We start from the raw sequence: 18,383 nt of genomic DNA on the forward strand, positions 1-18,383 counted from the left end.
ACCTCTCCTCTCCTCCATCCCTCTACCTCTCCTCTCCTCTCCTCCATCCATGTATCCCTCCATCTCTCTACCTCTCCTCCATCTCTCTCCTCTCCTCCATCCCTCTACCTCTCCTCCCCTCCATCCTCACATCAATCTGCCTACCAGGAGGGAGAGAGACGTACTGATGAGACTGGCTGTGTGGGAATGTTACGCGGTTTCTCATCACACACACACAACCACCAGCATAACCTGGCCACATCATCGCGTCATTGTGCATCGCTTCAGTGTCTGTCTCTCTCTCTCTGTGTGTGTGTGTGTGTGTGTGTGTGTGTGTGTGTGTGTGTGTGTGTGTGTGTGTGTGTGTGTGTGTGTGTGTGTGTGTGTGTGTGTGTGTGTGTGTGTGTGTGTGTGTGTGTGTGTGTGTGTGTGTGTGTGTGTGTGTGTGTGTGTGTGTGTGTAGTTTATGGGTGTATATTAGGGATTAATGGGCTTGCAATCTGTTGGTTCTTAATCATTCTGTTTGTATCATGTCTGGGTCGCTCAGAGAGAAAATGTAAATTGTCTCCACGAGCAGATAACGTAAATCTCTGTGTATAGGCTGTTTCTTGGGACATACCGTAAATCTCTGTGTATAGGCTGTTTCTTGGGACATACCGTAAATCTCTGTGTATAGGCTGTTTCTTGGGACATACCGTAAAGCTCTGTGTATAGGCACACACCTGTATGTTCATTTCATGTTAAGTCTAATCTATCATACAAACACATTTCAAAAGACAACTCCCATTTCTCCCATTGTTTCACCATGAAAGTGTGAGAGAGTTTTATTAATAAAATCCTTAGCTTCAACTCAAGGGGTTGTTATCTATATTCAACCAACTGTCAACTCAAGGGGTTGTTATCTATATTCAGCCAACTGTCAACTCAAGGGGTTGTTATCTATATTCAGCCAACTGTCAACTCAAGGGGTTGTTATCTATATTCAGCCAACTGTCAACTCAAGGGGTTGTTATCTATATTCAGCCAACTGTCAACTCAAGGGGTTGTTATCTACATTCAGCCAACTGTCAACTCAAGGGGTTGTTATCTATATTCAGCCAACTGTCAACTCAAGGGGTTGTTATCTATATTCAGCCAACTGTCAACTATAGGGGTTGTTATCTATATTAAGCCAACTGTCAACTCAAGGGGTTGTTATCTATATTCAGCCAACTGTCAACTCAAGGGGTTGTTATCTACATTCAGCCAACTGTCAACTCAAGGGGTTGTTATCTATATTCAGCCAACTGTCAACTCAAGGGGTTGTTATCTACATTTAGCCAACTGTCAACTCAAGGGGTTGTTATCTATATTCAGCCAACTGTCAACTCAAGGGGTTGTTATCTATATTAAGCCAACTGTCAACTCAAGGGGTTGTTATCTATATTCAGCCAACTGTCAACTCAAGGGGTTGTTATCTACATTCAGCCAACTGTCAACTCAAGGGGTTGTTATCTATATTCAGCCAACTGTCAACTCAAGGGGTTGTTATCTACATTTAGCCAACTGTCAACTCAAGGGGTTGTTATCTATATTCAGCCAACTGTCAACTCAAGGGGTTGTTATCTATATTCAGCCAACTGTCAACTCAAGGGGTTGTTATCTATATTCAGCCAACTGTCAACTCAAGGGGTTGTTATCTACATTTAGCCAACTGTCAACTAAAGGGGTTGTTATCTATATTCAGCCAACTGTCAACTCAAGGGGTTGTTATCTATATTTAGCCAACTGTCAACTAAAGGGGTTGCTTTTTCTCCAGAGGAAAGTCTCTCAGGCTGAAGGATTCTGCTTCCTTAGACTTCCTTGAGTCCAGTGGTACACACACACACACACACACACACACACACACACACACACACACACACACACACACACACACACACACACACACACACACACACACACACACACACACACACACACACACACACACACACACACACACACACACACTCCCATGACGTACCCATGATGGAGACGTCGTACTCGATGAGTAGCGTAGCCTCCTGTCCACACTGTTTGAGGATGGACATGGCCTCTGCATGGGATGTCCCGTGAAGACGGATCCCATCGATACTCAGGAGCCTGTCCCCTGGCTTCACCGTACCCTCCCTGAGGAGAGAGGAGAGGGGGAGGGAGGGGGAGGAGAGGGGAGGGGGAGGGGAAGGAGGGAGAGAGGGGAGAGAGAGGCAGGGGAAAGAGAGGCAGGGGACAGATGGAGGGAGGGAAATGAGAGGGGGAGGGAGGGAAGGAAGGAGGGAGGAGAGAGGGGAGGGAAGGATAGAGAGAAAGAGAGAGAGGGGAGAGAGGGAGGGAGGGAAGGAGAGAGGGGGGAGAGAGGGGGAGAGAGGGAAAGAAAGAGCGAGGGAGGGAAGGAAGGAGAGAGAGAAAGAGAGAGGGGGGATAGAGAGAAAAGAGAGAGGGGGATAGAGAGAGAGAGAGAGAGAGAGAGAGAGAGAGAGAGAGAGAGAGAGAGAGAGAGAGAGAGAGAGAGAGAGGGGGATAGAGAGAGAGAGATAGAGAGAGAGAGAAAGAGAGAGGGGGATAGAGAGAGAGAGAGAGAGAGAGAGAGAGAGAGAGAGAGAGAGAGAGAGAGAGAGAGAGAGAGAGAGAGAGAGAGAGAGAGAGAGAGGGGGATAGAGAAGATGTCAGTCAGTGAGCTGTGAATTCTCCACTATGACAGAAAATATAAATTGCTATATTTGGTTTCCACAGGTGAGCTAACCGCTAACAGCTAACCGTCCAGCATGATGTGACACAGGAAATGAATCTCCACGCTGTCTGCCTTTGATCAGGTCTTATCAGATACACCCTGTGACAACCGCTAGAATGGAATCCTTTCCTCCTCACTGGAAGTGTGAACACTGAAGCTACATCCTGATTATCCACACTTCTCCTGGTGGATTTAACATGGTGGAAACTCACTCCAGACGATGCTAACACCAAGGCAACGCTTTTAAACACTGGATGGGGAGTGTGCTGCTGGATGGGGAGTGTGCTGCTAGATGGGGAGTGTGCTGCTGGATGGGGAGTGTGCTGCTGGATGGGGAGTGTGCTGCTGGATGGGGAGTGTGCTGCTGGATGGGGAGTGTGCTGCTAGATGGGGAGTGTGCTGCTGGATGGGGAGTGTGCTGCTGGATGGGGAGTGTGCTGCTGGATGGGCAGTGTGCTGCTGGATGGGGAGTGTGCTGCTAGATGGGGAGTGTGCTGCTAGATGGGGAGTGTGCTGCTAGATGGGGAGTGTGCTGCTGGATGGGGAGTGTGCTGCTAGATGGGGAGTGTGCTGCTAGATGGGGAGTGTGCTGCTGGATGGGGAGTGTGCTGCTAGATGGGGAGTGTGCTGCTAGATGGGGAGTGTGCTGCTAGATGGGGAGAGAGAGAGAGAGAGAGAGAGAGAGAGAGAGAGAGAGAGAGAGAGAGAGAGAGAGAGAGAGAGAGAGAGAGAGACAGAGAGAGAGAGACAGAGAGAGAGAGAGAGAGAGAGAGAGAGAGAGAGAGAGAGAGAGAGAGAGAAAGACGGAGAGAGAGAGAAAGACGGACAGAGAGAGAAAGACTGAGAGAGAGAGAGAGAGAGAGAGAGAGAGAGAGAGAGAGAGAGAGAGAGAGAGAGAGAGAGAGAGAGAGAGAGGAGAGAGAGAGAAAGACTGAGAGAGAGAGAGAGAGAGAGAGAGAGAGAGAGAGAGAGAGAGAGAGAGAGAGAGAGAGAGAGAGAGAGAGAGAGAGAGAGAGAGAGAGAGAGAGAGAGAGACAGAGAGAGAGAGAGACAGAGAGAGAGACAGAGAGAGAGATTGAGGGAGCAAGAGGGAAAGGGAGAGAGAGAGATATAGAGAGACAGGGAGGTTTCCATCCTGGTCCCTGAGGCAACAGTGTAGCCACGCCTGAGGGCCTGTTGGTTCCACCCCTGCACTTAAACACTTCATTTGGATCATTACGTCTTAATGGCAAGGACACCTCTCCTCTGCTCTCCCTCCCCCCTCTCCTCTCCTCTCTCCTCCTCTCCTCTCCTCTCCTCTGCTCTCCCTCCCCCTCTCCTCTCCTCTCCTCTCTCCTCCTCTCCTCTCCTCTCCTCTCCCAGCTCTTCTCTGTCTTACAATGAGGGCAAAAAACAACATTTGAGAGGGTACGCAAAGGGGTACTGTGATCTGCTACTCATGTCTAGACTCTGATACACCAGAACTATCTGTGATCTGCTACTCATGTCTAGACTCTGATACACCAGCACTATCTGTGATCTGCTACTCATGTCTAGACTCTGATACACCAGAACTATCTGTGATCTGCTACTCATGTCTAGTCTCTGATACACCAGAACTATCTGTGATCTGCTACTCATGTCTAGACTCTGATACACCAGCACTATCTGTGATCTGCTACTCATGTCTAGTCAGTGATACACCAGCACTATCTGTGATCTGCTACTCATGTCTAGACTCTGATACACCAGCACTATCTGTGATCTGCTACTCATGTCTAGACTCTGATACACCAGAACTATCTGTGATCTGCTACTCATGTCTAGACTCTGATACACCAGAACTATCTGTGATCTGCTACTCATGTCTAGACTCTGATACACCAGCACTATCTGTGATCTGCTACTCATGTCTAGTCAGTGATACAACATCTCACCTGTCAGCAGGTCCACCTGGCCTGATGGTCGTTATGACAACGGGGCGGGATTTGTTCCTGTCCTCGTGGGCTCCTCCTAAACAAACCGACAGACAGTAATCACACAAACAGGTGGGTACGGTAACCAAGGATTTTTGCTCTAAGAGATCACTGAAGAACCAAGGTAATACTGTCGTACCTGATCACAAAGGAAAACAGTTTAAATAACACTTCTACACAGGCAACACAGTAGCAATACATTGGCTTTCACTGCAGGAAGGACTTATTGATTTAGAAACAGAAAGGGCAATTGAATAAAGTCATTTTAGCCTCATCAGTAATTCCAAAGCAGAACATGAACCCACAGTTTGGACACGACATCATCCATTCACGTTCCTCTCTCAGAGGAGATAAAGATTAAACATCATCCATTCACGTTCCTCTTTCTCCAAGGAGATAAAGATTAAACATCATCCATTCACGTTCCTCTCTCTCCGAGGAGATAAAGATTAAACATCATCCATTCACGTTCCTCTCTCCGGGGCGATTAAACATCATCCATTCACGTTCCTCTCTCCAGGGAGATTAAACATCATCCATTCACTTTCCTCTCTCAGAGGAGATTAAACATCATCCATTCACGTTCCTCTCTCCAGGGAGATTAAACATCATCCATTCACGTTCCTCTCTCCGGGGCGATTAAACATCATCCATTCACGTTCCTCTCTCCAGGGAGATTAAACATAATCCATTCACTTTCCTCTCTCAGAGGAGAATAAACATCATCCATTCACGTTCCTCTCTCCGGGGCGATTAAACATCATCCATTCACGTTCCTCTCTCCAGGGAGATTAAGCATCATCCATTCACGTTCCTCTCTCCGGGGCGATTAAACATCATCCATTCACGTTCCTCTCTGCGAGAAGATAAAGATTAAACATCATCCATTCACGTTCCTCTCTGCGAGAAGATAAAGATTAAACATCATCCATTCACGTTCCTCTCTGCGAGAAGATAAAGATTAAACATCATCCATTCACGTTCCTCTCTGCGAGAAGATAAAGATTAAACATCATCCATTCATGTTCCTCTCTGCGAGGAGATAAAGATTAAACATCATCCATTCACGTTCCTCTCTGCGAGAAGATAAAGATTAAACATCATCCATTCACGTTCCTCTCTGCGAGAAGATAAAGATTAAACATCATCCATTCATGTTCCTCTCTGCGAGGAGATAAAGATTAAACATCATCCATTCATGTTCCTCTCTGCGAGAAGATAAAGATTAAACATCATCCATTCACGTTCCTCTCTCAGAGGAGATTAAACATCATCCATTCATGTTCCTCTCTGCGAGAAGATAAAGATTAAACATCATCCATTCATGTTCCTCTCTGCGAGGAGATAAAGATTAAACATCATCCATTCACGTTCCTCTCTCCAGGGAGATTAAGCATCATCCATTCACGTTCCTCTCTCCAGGGAGATTAAACATCATCCATTCATGTTCCTCTCTGCGAGAAGATAAAGATTAAACATCATCCATTCACGTTCCTCTCTCAGAGGAGATTAAACATCATCCATTCATGTTCCTCTCTGCGAGAAGATAAAGATTAAACATCATCCATTCATGTTCCTCTCTGCGAGAAGATAAAGATTAAACATCATCCATTCATGTTCCTCTCTGCGAGGAGATAAAGATTAAACATCATCCATTCACGTTCCTCTCTGCGAGAAGATAAAGATTAAACATCATCCATTCATGTTCCTCTCTCAGAGGAGATTAAACATCATCCATTCATGTTCCTCTCTGCGAGAAGATAAAGATTAAACATCATCCATTCATGTTCCTCTCTCAGAGGAGATTAAACATCATCCATTCATGTTCCTCTCTCCAGGGAGATTAAACATCATCCATTCATGTTCCTCTCTGCGAGGAGATAAAGACACAACAATAAAACTCACTTGTTGAATTGATGACGGAGAGTAATGAGCTGTGGCAACATCTCTGTAGCGTGGACCTTCAAGTTAACTTCCCTCTCTTCAAAGACCGAGGATAACTCACTAAGTGTGCCTCCCAAATGGACCCCTATTCCCTACATAGTGAACTACTTTTGACCAGAGCCCTATGGACCCCTATTCCCTACATAGTGAACTACTTTTGACCAGAGCCCTATGGACCCCTATTCCCTACATAGTGAACTACTTTTGACCAGAGCCCTATGGAACCCTATTCCCTATATAGTGCACTACTTTTGACCAGAGCCCTATGGAACCCTATTCCCTACATAGTGCACTACTTTTGACCAGAGCCCTATGGACCCCTATTCCCTACATAGTGCACTACTTTTGACCAGAGCCCTATGGACCCCTATTCCCTACATAGTGCACTACTTTTGACCAGAGCCCTATGGACCCTAACATTAGCAGTGTAGGGAATAGGGAGCTATTTAGGTCGCATTTCTAAAAGTTTGTTCTTAGTCGTTTTAATGAAGCTTCATTCCAACTGGGTAAATAGAGTCAACTAGAAGGTCATATTCTGTAGTCATATTCAGATCGCTTTCCTTTCCTCCGTACCCCAGTCAAACGGCTTCACACACACACACACACACACACACACACACACACACACACACACACACACACACACACACACACACACACACACACACACACACACACACACACACACACACACACACACACACACACACACACACACACACACACACACACACACACACACACACACACACACACACACACACGCACACGAACACACACGCACACACACGTACCTCGGATGACAAAGCCGAACGTATTGCCTTCTTTGTGCAGAGTCACCTCAACGCTTTTGAACATCAGCCCAGAGCCCTGAACAGCTGAGGAGAGAAGAGCAAAGACTATATGAACACATCACTACCTCCACAGTTACATCATTACACAGTCTGGGAGAGGAGACATCATTACACAGTCTGGGAGAGGAGACATCATTACACAGTCTGGGAGAGGAGACATCATTACACCGTCTGTCTGGGAGAGGAGACATCATTACACCGTCTGAGAGAGGAGACATCATTACACAGTCTGAGAGAGGAGACATCATTACACAGTCTGAGAGAGGAGACATCATTACACAGTCTGAGAGAGGAGACATCATTACACAGTCTGGGAGAGGAGACATCATTACACAGTCTGTCTGGGAGAGGAGACATCATTACACAGTCTGTCTGGGAGAGGAGACATCATTACACAGTCTGTCTGGGAGAGGAGACATCATTACACAGTCTGTCTGGGAGAGGAGACATCATTACACAGTCTGGGAGAGGAGACATCATTACACAGTCTGGGAGAGGAGACATCATTACACAGTCTGAGAGAGGAGACATCATTACACAGTCTGGGAGAGGAGACATCATTACACAGTCTGGGAGAGGAGACATCATTACACAGTCTGGGAGAGGAGACATCATTACACAGTCTGGGAGAGGAGACATCATTACACAGCCTGGGAGAGGAGACATCATTACACAGCCTGGGAGAGGAGACATCATTACACAGTCTGGGAGAGGAGACATCATTACACAGTCTGGGAGAGGAGACATCATTAAACAGTCTGTCTGGGAGAGGAGACATCATTACACAGCCTGGGAGAGGAGACATCATTACACAGTCTGTCTGGGAGAGGAGACATCATTACACAGTCTGGGAGAGGAGACATCATTACACAGTCTGGGAGAGGAGACATCATTACACAGTCTGAGAGAGGAGACATCATTACACAGTCTGGGAGAGGAGACATCATTACACAGTCTGGGAGAGGAGACATCATTACACAGTCTGGGAGAGGAGACATCATTACACAGTCTGGGAGAGGAGACATCATTACACAGTCTGTCTGGGAGAGGAGACATCATTACACAGTCTGAGAGAGGAGACATCATTACACAGTCTGAGAGAGGAGACATCATTACACAGTCTGAGAGAGGAGACATCATTACACAGTCTGTCTGGGAGAGGAGACATCATTACACAGTCTGGGAGAGGAGACATCATTACACAGTCTGGGAGAGGAGACATCATTACACAGTCTGGGAGAGGAGACATCATTACACAGTCTGGGAGAGGAGACATCATTACACAGTCTGGGTGAGGAGACATCATTACACAGTCTGAGAGAGGAGACATCATTACACAGTCAGGGAGAGGAGACATCATTACACAGTCAGGGAGAGGAGACATCATTACACAGTCTGGGAGAGGAGACATCATTACACAGTCAGGGAGAGGAGACATCATTACACAGTCTGAGAGAGGAGACATCATTACACAGTCTGGGAGAGGAGACATCATTACACAGTCTGGGAGAGGAGACATCATTACACAGTCTGGGAGAGGAGACATCATTACACAGTCTGGGAGAGGAGACATCATTACACAGTCTGGGAGAGGAGACATCATTACACAGTCTGTCTGGGAGAGGAGACATCATTACACAGTCTGAGAGAGGAGACATCATTACACAGTCTGAGAGAGGAGACATCATTACACAGTCTGAGAGAGGAGACATCATTACACAGTCTGTCTGGGAGAGGAGACATCATTACACAGTCTGGGAGAGGAGACATCATTACACAGTCTGGGAGAGGAGACATCATTACACAGTCTGGGAGAGGAGACATCATTACACAGTCTGGGAGAGGAGACATCATTACACAGTCTGGGTGAGGAGACATCATTACACAGTCTGAGAGAGGAGACATCATTACACAGTCAGGGAGAGGAGACATCATTACACAGTCAGGGAGAGGAGACATCATTACACAGTCTGGGAGAGGAGACATCATTACACAGTCAGGGAGAGGAGACATCATTACACAGTCTGGGAGAGGAGACATCATTACACAGTCTGAGAGAGGAGACATCATTACACAGTCTGTCTGGGAGAGGAGACATCATTACACAGTCTGGGAGAGGAGACATCATTAAACAGTCTGGGAGAGGAGACATCATTACACAGTCTGGGAGAGGAGACATCATTACACAGTCTGGGAGAGGAGACATCATTACACAGCCTGTCTGGGAGAGGAGACATCATTACACAGTCTGGGAGAGGAGACATCATTACACAGCCTGGGAGAGGAGACATCATTACACAGTCTGGGAGAGGAGACATCATTACACAGTCTGGGAGAGGAGACATCATTACACAGTCTGGGAGAGGAGACATCATTACACAGCCTGTCTGAATGTAAAGCTCTGCATCAGGGAGAGGAGACATCATTACACAGCCTGTCTGAATGTAAAGCTCTGCATCAGGGAGAGGAGACATCATTACACAGCCTGTCTGAATGTAAAGCTCTGTATCAGGGAGAGGAGACATCATTACACAGCCTGTCTGAATGTAAAGCTCTGCATCAGGGAGAGGGGACATCATTACACAGCCTGTCTGAATGTAAAGCTCTGCATCAGGGAGAGGAGACATCATTACACAGTCAGGGAGAGGAGACATCATTACACAGCCTGGGAGAGGAGACATCATTACACAGCCTGTCTGAATGTAAAGCTCTGCATCAGGGAGAGGAGACATCATTACACAGCCTGTCTGAATGTAAAGCTCTGCATCAGGGAGAGGAGACATCATTACACAGTCTGGGAGAGGAGACATCATTACACAGCCTGGGAGAGGAGACATCATTACACAGCCTGTCTGAATGTAAAGCTCTGCATCAGGGAGAGGAGACATCATTACACAGCCTGTCTGAATGTAAAGCTCTGCATCAGGGAGAGGAGACATCATTACACAGCCTGTCTGAATGTAAAGCTCTGCATCAGGGAGAGGAGACATCATTACACAGCCTGTCTGAATGTAAAGCTCTGCATCAGGGAGAGGAGACATCATTACACAGTCTGGGAGAGGAGACATCATTACACAGCCTGTCTGAATGTAAAGCTCTGCATCAGGGAGAGGAGACATCATTACACAGTCAGGGAGAGGAGACATCATTACACAGCCTGTCTGAATGTAAAGCTCTGCATCAGGGAGAGGAGACATCATTACACAGCCTGTCTGAATGTAAAGCTCTGCATCAGGGAGAGGAGACATCATTACACAGTCTGGGAGAGGAGACATCATTACACAGCCTGGGAGAGGAGACATCATTACACAGCCTGTCTGAATGTAAAGCTCTGCATCAGGGAGAGGAGACATCATTACACAGCCTGTCTGAATGTAAAGCTCTGCATCAGGGAGAGGAGACATCATTACACAGTCTGGGAGAGGAGACATCATTACACAGTCTGTCTGAATGTAAAGCTCTGCATCAGGGAGAGGAGACATCATTACACAGTCTGTCTGAATGTAAAGCTCTGCATCAGGGAGAGGAGACATCATTACACAGTCAGTCAGGGAGAGGAGACATCATTACACAGCCTGTCTGAATGTAAAGCTCTGCATCAGGGAGAGGAGACATCATTACACAGTCTGTCTGAATGTAAAGCTCTGCATCAGGGAGAGGAGACATCATTACACAGTCTGTCTGAATGTAAAGCTCTGCATCAGGGAGAGGAGACATCATTACACAGCCTGTCTGAATGTAAAGCTCTGCATCAGGGAGAGGAGACATCATTACACAGCCTGTCTGAATGTAAAGCTCTGCATCAGGGAGAGGAGACATCATTACACAGTCTGGGAGAGGAGACATCATTACACAGTCTGTCTGAATGTAAAGCTCTGCATCAGGGAGAGGAGACATCATTACACAGCCTGTCTGAATGTAAAGCTCTGCATCAGGGAGAGGAGACATCATTACACAGCCTGTCTGAATGTAAAGCTCTGCATCAGGGAGAGGAGACATCATTACACAGCCTGTCTGAATGTAAAGCTCTGCATCAGGGAGAGGAGACATCATTACACAGCCTGTCTGGATGTAAAGCTCTGCATCAGGGAGAGGAGACATCATTACACAGCCTGTCTGAATGTAAAGCTCTGCATCAGGGAGAGGAGACATCATTACACAGTCTGTCTGAATGTAAAGCTCTGCATCAGGGAGAGGAGACATCATTACACAGCCTGTCTGAATGTAAAGCTCTGCATCAGGGAGAGGAGACATCATTACACAGCCTGTCTGAATGTAAAGCTCTGCATCAGGGAGAGGAGACATCATTACACAGCCTGTCTGAATGTAAAGCTCTGCATCAGGGAGAGGAGACATCATTACACAGCCTGTCTGAATGTAAAGCTCTGCATCAGGGAGAGGAGACATCATTACACAGCCTGTCTGAATGTAAAGCTCTGCATCAGGGAGAGGAGACATCATTACACAGTCTGTCTGAATGTAAAGCTCTGCATCAGGGAGAGGAGACATCATTACACAGTCTGTCTGAATGTAAAGCTCTGCATCAGGGAGAGGAGACATCATTACACAGTCTGTCTGAATGTAAAGCTCTGCATCAGGGAGAGGAGACATCATTACACAGCCTGTCTGAATGTAAAGCTCTGTATCAGGGAGAGGAGACATCATTACACAGCCTGTCTGAATGTAAAGCTCTGCATCAGGGAGAGGAGACATCATTACACAGTCTGTCTGAATGTAAAGCTCTGCATCAGGGAGAGGAGACATCATTACACAGCCTGTCTGAATGTAAAGCTCTGCATCAGGGAGAGGAGACATAATTACACAGTCAGGGAGAGGAGACATCATTACACAGCCTGTCTGAATGTAAAGCTCTGTATCAGGGAGAGGAGACATCATTACACAGTCTGTCTGAATGTAAAGCTCTGCATCAGGGAGAGGAGACATCATTACACAGTCTGTCTGAATGTAAAGCTCTGCATCAGGGAGAGGAGACATCATTACACAGCCTGTCTGAATGTAAAGCTCTGCATCAGGGAGAGGAGACATCATTACACAGTCAGGGAGAGGAGACATCATTACACAGCCTGTCTGAATGTAAAGCTCTGCATCAGGGAGAGGAGACATCATTACACAGCCTGTCTGAATGTAAAGCTCTGTATCAGGGAGAGGAGACATCATTACACAGTCTGTCTGAATGTAAAGCTCTGCATCAGGGAGAGGAGACATCATTACACAGTCTGTCTGAATGTAAAGCTCTGCATCAGGGAGAGGAGACATCATTACACAGCCTGTCTGAATGTAAAGCTCTGCATCAGGGAGAGGAGACATCATTACACAGCCTGTCTGAATGTAAAGCTCTGCATCAGGGAGAGGAGACATCATTACACAGTCTGTCTGAATGTAAAGCTCTGCATCAGGGAGAGGAGACATCATTACACAGCCTGTCTGAATGTAAAGCTCTGCATCAGGGAGAGGAGACATCATTACACAGCCTGTCTGAATGTAAAGCTCTGCATCAGGGAGAGGAGACATCATTACACAGCCTGTCTGAATGTAAAGCTCTGCATCAGGGAGAGGAGACATCATTACACAGCCTGTCTGAATGTAAAGCTCTGCATCAGGGAGAGGAGACATCATTACACAGCCTGTCTGAATGTAAAGCTCTGCATCAGGGAGAGGAGACATCATTACACAGCCTGTCTGAATGTAAAGCTCTGCATCAGGGAGAGGAGACATCATTACACAGCCTGTCTGAATGTAAAGCTCTGCATCAGGGAGAGGAGACATCATTACACAGCCTGGGGGAGGAGACATCATTACACAGCCTGTCTGAATGTAAAGCTCTGCATCAGGGAGAGGAGACATCATTACACAGCCTGTCTGGGAGAGGAGACATCATTACACAGCCTGTCTGAATGTAAAGCTCTGCATCAGGGAGAGGAGACATCATTACACAGTCTGTCTGAATGTAAAGCTCTGCATCAGGGAGAGGAGACATCATTACACAGCCTGTCTGAATGTAAAGCTCTGCATCAGGGAGAGGAGACATCATTACACAGCCTGTCTGAATGTAAAGCTCTGCATCAGGGAGAGGAGACATCATTACACAGCCTGTCTGAATGTAAAGCTCTGCATCAGGGAGAGGAGACATCATCACACAGCCTGTCTGAATGTAAAGCTCTGCATCAGGGAGAGGAGACATCATTACACAGCCTGTCTGAATGTAAAGCTCTGCATCAGGGAGAGGAGACATCATTACACAGCCTGTCTGAATGTAAAGCTCTGCATCAGGGAGAGGAGACATCATTACACAGTCTGTCTGAATGTAAAGCTCTGCATCAGGGGAGAGGAGACATCATTACACAGACTGTCTGAATGTAAAGCTCTGCATCAGGGAGAGGAGACATCATTACACAGCCTGTCTGAATCTAAAGCTCTGCATCAGGGAGAGGAGACATCATTACACAGCCTGTCTGAATGTAAAGCTCTGCATCAGGGAGAGGAGACATCATTACACAGCCTGTCTGAATGTAAAGCTCTGCATCAGGGAGAGGAGACATCATTACACAGCCTGTCTGAATGTAAAGCTCTGCATCAGGGAGAGGAGACATCATTACACAGCCTGTCTGAATGTAAAGCTCTGCATCAGGGAGAGGAGACATCATTACACAGCCTGTCTGAATGTAAAGCTCTGCATCAGGGAGAGGAGACATCATTACACAGCCTGTCTGAATGTAAAGCTCTGCATCAGGGAGAGGAGACATCATTACACAGTCTGTCTGAATGTAAAGCTCTGCATCAGGGAGAGGAGACATGAAAGGAAAAGACACCGAGGTGAGATGTGTTTGGTAAAGGTGGCTTTGAACTCCGTGTAAAACAGCTCTGGAAAGGTACAAAGGAATTGTGGGGCTTCAGGACTCCAGTTTCATCTGGTATACATCCAGCTTGACTCTATACTCATCCAATTATATTGATTAGTATCTATCTATTGAACCAATCAGATCAACAGGACTAATGTGTCTATTGTACCAATCACATCAACAGGACTAATGTATCTATTGAACCAATCAGATCAACAGATCAACAGGATTAATGTGTCTATTGAACCAATCAGATCAACAGGACTAATGTATCTATTGAACCAATCAGATCAACAGGACTAATGTGTCTATTGAACCAATCACATCAACAGGACTAATGTGTCTATTGAACCAATCAGATCAACAGGACTAATGTGTCTATTGAACCAATCATCAACAGGACTAATGTATCTATTGAACCAATCAGATCAACAGATCAACAGGACTAATGTATCTATTGAACCAATCAGATCAACAGGACTAATGTATCTATTGAACCAATCACATCAACAGGACTAATGTATCTATTGAACCAACCAGATCAACATAATGTGTCTATTGAACCAATCAGATCAACATAATGTATCTATTGAACCAATCAGATCAACAGATCAACAGGACTAATGTGTCTATTGAACCAATCACATCAACAGGACTAATGTATCTATTGAACCAATCAGATCAACAGATCAACAGGACTAATGTATCTATTGAACCAATCACATCAACAGGACTAATGTATCTATTGAACCAATCAGATCAACAGATCAACAGGACTAATGTATCTATTGAACCAATCACATCAACAGGACTAATGTATCTATTGAACCAATCAGATCAACAGGACTAATGTATCTATTGAACCAACCAGATCAACATAATGTGTCTATTGAACCAATCAGTTCAACATAATGTATCTATTGAACCAATCAGATCAACATAATGTATCTATTGAACCAATCAGATCAACATAATGTATCTATTGAACCAATCAGATCAACATAATGTATCTATTGAACCAATCAGATCAACATAATGTATCTATTGAACCTATCAGATCAACATAATGTATCACTGACTATGAAGGACTGTATAATTTATTGGTCCTAAAACAGTAGAACTCACAGACAGGTGGCAGCTCGAATTCCACCTCTAGAACCACACGTTCTCCGACGTTCTTCAGCAGGCTGATGATCTCGTCGTGACGGAACTTGGTCAGATTGATCCCGTTTACAGACTTGATGTAGTCGCCCACGTTGAGCTGGTCACTCCTACACAGAGAGATGGATGGTGTGATAGAGGAGGGGAGGAAACACAGAGAGAGAAGATATGGAGACGAGGAGAAGGGAGAAACACAGAGAGAGAACGATATGGAGACGAGGAGAAACACAGAGAGAGAAAGATATGGAGACGAGGAGAAGGGAGAAACACAGAGAGAGAACGATATGGAGACGAGGAGAAACACAGAGAGAGAAGATATGGAGACGAGGAGAAACACAGAGAGATAAATATATGGAGACGAGGAGAAGGGAGAAACACAGAGAGAGAAAGATATGGAGACGAGGAGAAACACAGAGAGAGAAAGATATGGAGACGAGGAGAAACACAGAAAGAGAAAGATATGGAGACGAGGAGAAGGGAGAAACACAGAGAGAGAAATATATGGAGACGAGGAGAAACACAGAGAGAGAAAGATATGGAGACGAGGAGAAGGGAGAAACACAGAGAGAGAACGATATGGAGAGGAGGAGAAACACAGAGAGAGAAGATATGGGGACGAGGAGAAACACAGAAAGAGAAAGATATGGAGACGAGGAGTAACACAGAGAGAGAAGATATGGAGACGAGATGATGGGAGAAACACAGAGAGAGAAAGATATGGAGACGAGGAGAAACACAGAGAGAGAAGATATGGAGACGAGGAGAAACACAGAAAGAGAAGATATGGAGACGAGGAGAAGGGAGAAACACAGAGACAGAAGATATGGAGATGAGGAGAAACACAGAGAGAGAAGATATGGAGACGAGGAGAAACACAGAGAGAGAAATATATGGAGACGAGGAGAAGGGAGAAACACAGAGAGAGAAATATATGGAGACGAGGAGAAGGGAGAAACACAGAGAGAGAAATATATGGAGACGAGGAGAAAGACAGAGAGAGAAATATATGGAGACGAGGAGAAGGGAGAAACACAGAGAGAGAAATATATGGAGACGAGGAGAAAGACAGAGAGAGAAATATATGGAGACGAGGAGATGGGAGAAACACAGAGAGAGAAAGATATGGAGACGAGGAGAAACACAGAGAGAGAAATATATGGAGACGAGGAGAAACACAGAGAGAGAAAGATATGGAGACGAGGAGAAACACAGAAAGAGAAGATATGGAGACGAGGAGAAGGGAGAAACACAGAAAGAGAAAGATATGGAGACGAGGAGACGAGGAGAAACACAGAGAGTGAGTGTGTGACAGAAGCACCAGATCATCAGCAAACAGTAGACATAGTAGATTCTAGTAGTGTGAGGCCGGGTGCTGCGGACTGTTCAAGTGCCCTCGCCAATTCATTGATATATATGTTGAAGAGGGTGGGGCTAAAGCTGCATCCCTGTCTCACCCCACAGCCCTGTGGGAAGAAATGTGTGTGTTTTTTGCCAATTTTAACAGCACACGTTGTTTGTGAAATTAATTTTAAAAATGTTGTATGTTTTTCTCCCAACACCACTTTCCATCGATTTGTATAAATGACAGGCCAAGTGGTTCTCTCTCTCTCTCTCTCTCTCTCTCTCTCTCTCTCTCTCTCTCTCTCTCTCTCTCTCTCTCTCTCTCTCTCTCTCTCTCTCTCTCTCTCTCTCTCTCTCTGTCTCTCTGTCTCTCTGTCTCTCTGTGTCTCTCTCTCTCTCTCTCTCTCTCTCTCTCTCATCCCTACACCCCTCTCTCTCTCTATCAGTGTGATGGAGAGGACCAGTTGTCAGAGCGTGTAAAAGGAGGAATCAGATGTGACCTGTGAGTTCAATGAACCAGTCAGCAGCTGACAGGAGGGAGGAGAGTGGTGTTTTAAACAGCATCCATTTATATAGCTAACACACACACACACACACACACACAAACACTGAACACACACACACAAACACTGAACACACACACACACACACACACTGAACACACACACAAACTGAACACACACACAAACTGAACACACACACACACTGAACACACACACACACATACCCTTCCTATCTTTCTATACAATCCACACGCTCAACAAAACAAACAATATCGTGTGTTTTCTTGCCTCTCAGAAGGGATGTTAATATTATACAAGCAGTAGGAAAACCCACAAGGATTCAGGCAATTATTACCCCCCTCTCTCTCCCTCTTCCCCTCTCTCTCTCCCTCCCTCTCTCTCTCTCTCTCTCTCCCTCTTCCCCTCTCTCCCTCTTCCCCTCTCTCTCTCCCTCCCTCTCTCTCCCTCTACCCCTCTCTCTCTGTCTGTCTCTCTGTCTCTCTCTCTCTTTCTGTCTGTCTCTCTCTTTTTCTGTCTGTCTCTCTCTCTCTCTAAAATAAATAAGCATAAATATGGGTTGTATTTACAATGGTGTTTGTTCTTCACTGGTTGCCCTTTTCTCGTGGCAACAGGACACAAATCTTGCTGCTGTGATGGACACTGTGGTATTTCACCCAGTAGATATGGGAGTTTATCAAAATTGGATTTGTTTTTTAATTCTTTGTGTCTTTCTCTCTCTCTCACTCTCTCCATCTTGTCTCTCTCTCCCTCTTGTCTCTCTCCTCTCTGTCTCTCTTCCTCTTGTCTCTCTCTCTCTGTCTCTCTCTGTCTCTCTCTCCTCTCTCTCTCTCTCCCTCTTGTCTCTCTCTCTCTGTCTCTCTCTCCTCTCTCTCTCTCTCCCTCTTGTCTCACTCCTCTCTGTCTCTCTTCCTCTTGTCTCTCTCTCTCTCTCTCCATCTTCTCTCTCTCTCTCTCTGTCTCTCTCTCCTCTCTCTCTCTCTCTCCCTCTTGTCTCTCTCCTCTCTGTCTCTCTT

At 45.8% G+C, this 18,383-nt stretch overlaps 1 protein-coding gene across 3 annotated transcripts in view; it reads right to left on the reverse strand.

Annotated features, from left to right (window-relative positions):
* grip1 (glutamate receptor interacting protein 1) overlaps positions 1–18,383 on the reverse strand; it is a 187,460-nt gene that overhangs the window by 149,290 nt on the left and 19,787 nt on the right. For all 3 annotated transcript variants that reach the window (XM_046296809.1, XM_046296808.1, XM_046296807.1), the window contains exons 3-6: positions 15,470–15,615; positions 7,425–7,508; positions 4,648–4,723; positions 1,985–2,130 (exon numbers count right to left, since the gene is read on the reverse strand). In XM_046296809.1, the coding sequence (XP_046152765.1) occupies positions 1,985–2,130; positions 4,648–4,723; positions 7,425–7,508; positions 15,470–15,615 (452 nt within the window). The remainder of the gene's footprint in view (positions 1–1,984; positions 2,131–4,647; positions 4,724–7,424; positions 7,509–15,469; positions 15,616–18,383) is intronic.

The sequence above is a fragment of the Oncorhynchus gorbuscha genome, linkage group LG14, assembly GCF_021184085.1.
Source record: "Oncorhynchus gorbuscha isolate QuinsamMale2020 ecotype Even-year linkage group LG14, OgorEven_v1.0, whole genome shotgun sequence".
Classification (NCBI taxonomy): domain Eukaryota; kingdom Metazoa; phylum Chordata; class Actinopteri; order Salmoniformes; family Salmonidae; genus Oncorhynchus; species Oncorhynchus gorbuscha.